The following is a 6,004-nucleotide window of genomic DNA, read 5'->3' as shown; positions in this document are numbered from 1 at the left end:
CGAGCCGGCGGGGAGGGCACTGGCCGCTGCTGGCCAGCCAGCCGCCAGCCTCTCGCCGGCGGCTCGGCTCCGACGAGCCCAACCTCGGGCAAAGAGAGAGAGAGAGAGAGAGAGAGGGGAGTGAGAGGTCTCACCGGCAGGGGCGGCGGCTCTAGGGAAGGTATCGGTATAGAGAGAGAGAGAGAGAGAGAGAGAGAGAGAGTAGAGTGAGAGGGTAGCCGAGAGAGAGAGAGAGATAGAGAGAGAGAGAGAGAGAGAGAGATTTAAAGAGAGAGAGAGAAGGCGGTAGAGGAGGAGTAGTGGCGGCACTGGGGCCCGCCGGGGCCCACCGCGGCTAGCTGGCCACAGCCGGTTGGCTACGGCAGCGGCCGCAATCGCGTCCTGCCCCACCAAGCTGCATGAGCAACTGGCATGGGCACGAGGCCGACCACAGTGTGGCCAGTCGCATCGTGCCCATAATTTTTTTTTTTTAGGGATTAGGTTGTTACACTATAGATGCGAGACGGTATAGATGATAGTTTATATAGAAATTGAATTGTATCAGTATTTGATATTTGTACTCTTTTGTATTAGACGATGATTTGTATGATACAGGTCGAATCATATCGTACTCTTGTATTAGTTGTTTTAGTTATATCTTAATGGTTTGTTGTGGCCTGTGTGGGTCCTACTAGATTATGTAGTGGTTTAATGTATATTATTGTGGACTAGGATATTCATATGTTAATATGTTTATTTGGTTAATAGTATGATTTATCTAGTGATGAATTATATAATCATGGATATGTTAGCATATTTTATTTGATGATGTCATGATTATATGTGCACAGGAGAGTATCTGTGCATGACAGGCCCCGCCCAACTTGTTGTGTGCGCCGTGCGTGCCGTATGGACGCGTGGGCGTGCACGTGCCCGTGTCGAGCGAGGACGTTACACCGAGTGCAAGAAAGACCATGGGGCATGGCTAAGCAGCGAGCAACATAAAAGGAGTTATCCCATGGTCACCAGTTGGAGCTCCGGACAGAGTAGAGGAGCAGGCATCCACCTCAGCCAGAGGAAGCGAGGGAGGTAGGGAGAGAGGCCGAGGGGGTTAGCGATGATAAAGATAGAGTCAGGTTGTAGTGTCTAGGGAGGAGGCCAACTAGGCTGGTGTCTAAAGGAGACGATATTCGACAAAGTTTTGCACCAAAGATCACAGAAAAAGCAAGATTTTAATTTTGATTATTTTATCAAAAGCAACCTAACATTAGTACTAATCACAATGTCAACAAAATCTTAGATTCACTTCAAGATGATTACGAGAAAACCATAAAAAGGTACTGAGTTGCATCTTAAAAATTCTGGCAGCATATAAACATTAGTAAATACCTAGGAGAGCATAATCCTTATGAATGGAGAGGTATATATTAGTAAATAGATAATTAAATATATTCCAAAAAAAAAACAGGATTATGCTATGGATCTTTAATTTCCTGTGTCCTAGATGTATAATTCTGTTGTAAACTCTAGAAAAGAAAAGAAAATAGAAGTTGCATATTATACAAAGGAGTAATACTATTAATGCTACAGTATGCAGCTCCACAATCACTTTTGAGAAAAAAAAAATAATAGGAAGGTAGCCCCAAATGTATCCAAGGTAGGCACATTCAATTGCTAACTATACTTTTAATCACAAATGAGCCAGCTTCTTGTCACTACTTTGGGCCAAGAAGAGGATATCTTTTAATAGCATTCAGGAGTCTTATAAAAGCTTAACTAGATCCTGTTCTTTTTCCTAGAAAATAGATAACTTTTCTTATGGGAATTGTCATTAGATATAGTTAAGTCCAAATGCTTAAGTAGCATAATCATTCAACTTAGTGTTAGGATCCTCTAACTAATAGCAGGTCTGAACACAAGTAAACACAGTGACTACAATAACATGGGTCAATAGTGTCCTCGGACTGATGACTACCTATTTGTCCTTGAAGAGGAATGTTTGAGAAGGTAAATGAAATTAGAGAAATTTGCATATAACACCCTATTTTTAATGAAATTATGATATATATTCTATATTTTTACTATTTATATAGTGAGCTTAGCAAATATGTATGGAACATCTCTAAGTTAAGTTAATTATACTAAGAAAATTATAAAAATATCTTCAACCAGATCATACTAAAGGTATTTTAATTATTTTAGAAATAAAATAGTTCTACTTAATAAAATATTCTCATGGTGTTAGTTTAAATATAACACAGAATATATTTTTTTGTTCATATTTACTAAATTATTAAGCTTAATTTATAAATAATAAAAATATAGAGTGTAAATTATAATTACAGTATTATATATTACTTCAGAGGGTCTAAGGATGTGTATGATATCACCGCATAGCTACAAATTGGACTAATACATCAAATAGAGATCGTCAGGGTGGTAAATGAAAAACTTTTGACTCATGACATCGAAACGTTGGAGTTTGGAAGTTATGAATCACCAGGCGGTGACCGCACCTCCAGATACTTTTTTTTTGGATCATTCATAAGCCCGAAGGCTAGATATGGGCTGGACAAAGGGCAAACCCTCCCTAGATACAGAGGCACTTTAGGCCCCACCGAACTCTTTAGCTATCTAGTCTAGGCTTCAAGCCATATGCGTCGCCGAACAATTGCTTCGAATCAAACGCCCCCGAAGGCTAGATATGGGCTGGACAAAGGGCAAACCCTCCCTAGATACAGAGGCACTTTAGGCCCCACCGAACTCTTTAGCTATCTAGTCTAGGCTTCAAGCCATATGCGTCGCCGAACAATTGCTTCGAATCAAACGCCGTCGAGACCTGCTCCAAGCCGTTGCGTTGTCAAGCTGTTCTTCCAAGCTAACCGCACTGCCAAGCCATCAACTGAATCGAGCCAAGCCACCAAACTACCAACCACCAAACAATTTCTCCACAATATTGCTTGGGGTTGGAGTTGAACTCATGACCTCCTTGGTCATGAGCAAGATACCTACCAACTCTTCTAGAGTTGGTTGGTCGCACCACTCTCGCCTTCCGCTCTGAGCCACTCATCCACCTGAATCTGATCCGCTGCTTTGACGATTGTACTAAGATTATACAGTCTCGCTCTTCTCGCCATTGTATAAGCTAAATAGACAATACAAGTAGTAGATTCATTGAACTTGAATGAAGTAAACATCTATGTCTGCGTTGAATCCAGTACCTCATGTGCTCGTGTATAAAATCCCTAAACACAGATCCCTTTAATTTCTCTTTCTCTACTCTCTCTCCAATGGCGTCCGCCGCCGCCACCGCCGCCGCTGCTAAATCCTTTGCCGCGCCGCCGCGTGCTCCGCCGCCGACGTCCTCCTCGTCCTTCTCTCGCCTCCTATTCCCCATATCAAAACCCCTCCTCTTCTCCTCCTCCTCCGCCCCGAGATCCATCTCCATCACTGCCTCCTCCTCCTCCTCCACCACCACCACGACCACGAACACCACTACCACACCAAATACTTCCCCCGTACAGCGCACGTTATCCCCAACCGCCCCACGCAAGGGCGCCGACATCCTCGTCGAGGCCCTCGAGCGCGCCGGCGTCACCGATATATTCGCCTACCCCGGCGGCGCCTCCATGGAGATCCACCAGGCCTTAACCCGATCCCCTTCCATAACCAACCACCTCCTCCGGCACGAGCAGGGCGAATCCTTCGCCGCCTCTGGCTACGCCCGTTCCACCGGCCGCGTCGGCGTCTGCGTTGCCACCTCTGGCCCGGGAGCCACCAACCTTGTCTCGGCCCTCGCCGACGCCCTCCTCGACTCTGTCCCCCTTGTCGCCATAACCGGCCAGGTCCCTCGCCGCATGATTGGCACTGATGCATTCCAGGAGACTCCTATCGTCGAGGTCACCCGCTCCATCACCAAGCACAACTACCTCGTTCTTGACGTGGACGATATCCCTCGCGTCATAAAGGAGGCGTTTTTCCTCGCCTCCTCCGGCCGCCCAGGGCCGGTCCTCGTCGACATTCCGAAGGACATCCAGCAGCAGCTCGCCGTTCCATTGTGGGACCCGCCCCTCCGCCTCCCTGGATACCTTTCCAGATTGCCGAAACCGCCTGCTCGCCAATTGCTCGATCAAATTATCCGCCTGGTATCCGAATCCCGTAAACCTGTTCTCTACGTCGGTGGCGGCTGCTCGAATTCTGGTGACGAGCTGCGCGAATTCGTGTCTTTGACTGGAATTCCGGTGACTACCACCCTCATGGGTCTTGGTAACTACCCCAGCGACGACGAGCTATCCCTCAGGATGTTGGGGATGCATGGGACTGTGTCCGCCAACTATGCGGTTGATAAAGCTGATCTTTTGCTTGCATTTGGAGTGCGATTTGATGACAGGGTGACCGGAAAGCTTGAAGCATTTGCAAGCAGGGCAAAGATTGTGCACATTGATATTGATCCAGCTGAGATTGGGAAGAATAAACAGCCTCATGTGTCGATTTGTGCCGATGTGAAGCTGGCATTGGAGGGGATGAATGAGTTGTTGGAGGAGAGCGGAATTCATCGGAAGCTCGATTTCACAGCATGGAGGGAGGAGTTGGATGAGCAGAAGAAGGCATTCCCATTGAGCTACAAGACATTTGGGGATGCGATTCCTCCACAGTATGCAATTCAGGTGCTTGATGAAATGACCAGTGGGGAGGCAATTATTAGCACTGGTGTTGGGCAGCACCAAATGTGGGCTGCCCAGTTTTATAACTACAAGAGGCCGCGCCATTGGCTGTCTTCTTCTGGCTTGGGGGCGATGGGTTTCGGGCTGCCCGCCGCAGCAGGAGCCGCTGTTGGAAACCCCGGGGTCACCGTTGTGGACATTGATGGTGATGGGAGCTTTCTTATGAATATCCAGGAGCTGGCAATGATTAGGATAGAGAACCTCCCTGTCAAGGCCATGGTGTTGAACAACCAACATTTGGGTATGGTGATGCAATGGGAGGATAGGTTTTACAAGGCTAATAGGGCACATACTTACTTAGGTGACCCGGCAAATGTGGAAGAGATATATCCAGATCTTGTGACCATAGCGAAGGGTTTCAATGTACCTGCAGCCCGTGTGACAAAGAAGGAAGAGGTCCGGGATGCCATCAAGAAGATGCTGGAGACGCCAGGGCCCTACTTATTGGATGTTGTCGTGCCGCACCAGGAGCATGTATTGCCTATGATTCCCAGTGGTGGTGCATTTAAAGATATGATCCTTGATGGAGATGGGAGGACAGTCTATTAGTTCCACTGAATATGGTAAGCTGCCTTGCTTTAGTTTCTTTCTGAACTGCTACATCAGCAAAAATTTGATCTTGTCTGTGAACTTTGAGCTTCTCCAATTAGTGTCTTTTTAATTATATCCTAGTTGTTGTCTCATTTTGTAGGTCCACAACTATGTTTGTTTTGTCTTAAATAAGACCTTACCTTATCAACTGAGCTAAGACTTCTACTTATTTAATAAATGGGGCACCCTTTCTAGAATAGAAAGAACTCTTCCTTGTCTGCTGTCTAGTTTTTTCTCATCAACTGAGCTGAGGCATATCACTTATTTAATAAAGAACTCTATGACATTGTTTGCTTCCTTGTTCCAAGTGCATTTTTCTGTACATGGCAATCTTCTCAGCCCTTGAGTACAGGAAAGACAAACTCATTTGCTCTATTTAGTTGTTTCCTTTAGGACCTTTACATTGTTTGAATGTCAACAAAGTGAGCTTGTCTTTTGGCCTCATAGTTGATTAGTACTAATGTTATGCTGATTTCGGTAAAACAATCAAATTGAAATCCTGCTTTTCTGTGATTTTTGGCGCGAAATTTGTGACAGTCACTTGAATCTCTCTTTCTTATTGCTGAATACTTTTGCCTCATTTTGAAGTCTTTGTATCTCATGGAAACATTTTATGATCTAAGAAGGTTTAGCTCATCCTGTAGGTTTTAAAGTAAGGTATGTCTCTAAGCACATAACTAATTTGGCTATGTAATTGTAGAAAAATCAGT

At 45.4% G+C, this 6,004-nt stretch overlaps 1 protein-coding gene across 1 annotated transcript; it reads left to right on the top strand.

Moving 5' to 3' along the window:
* Nucleotides 1–3,158: 3,158 nt before the first annotated feature.
* Nucleotides 3,159–5,491, top strand: LOC140797376 (acetolactate synthase 1, chloroplastic). Its single transcript, XM_073150757.1, has one exon. It carries the CDS (start codon nucleotides 3,204–3,206, stop codon nucleotides 5,250–5,252), a length of 2,049 nt encoding a protein of 682 aa, XP_073006858.1. The 5' UTR covers nucleotides 3,159–3,203; the 3' UTR covers nucleotides 5,253–5,491.
* The last annotated feature ends 513 nt before the right edge of the window (nucleotides 5,492–6,004 follow it).

This window comes from Typha latifolia, chromosome 11 (assembly GCF_019914945.1).
Source record: "Typha latifolia isolate L0001 chromosome 11, TyphaL0001v2, whole genome shotgun sequence".
Lineage (NCBI taxonomy): Eukaryota > Viridiplantae > Streptophyta > Magnoliopsida > Poales > Typhaceae > Typha > Typha latifolia.
The sequence above is the reverse complement of the archived record's forward strand: the minus strand, read 5'-3'. Positions and strand labels throughout refer to the sequence as shown.

Coding starts and splice junctions, on each gene's coding strand:
- LOC140797376 (XM_073150757.1), top strand. CDS start 3,204: ATGTGCTCGTGTATAAAATCCCTAAACACAGATCCCTTTAATTTCTCT.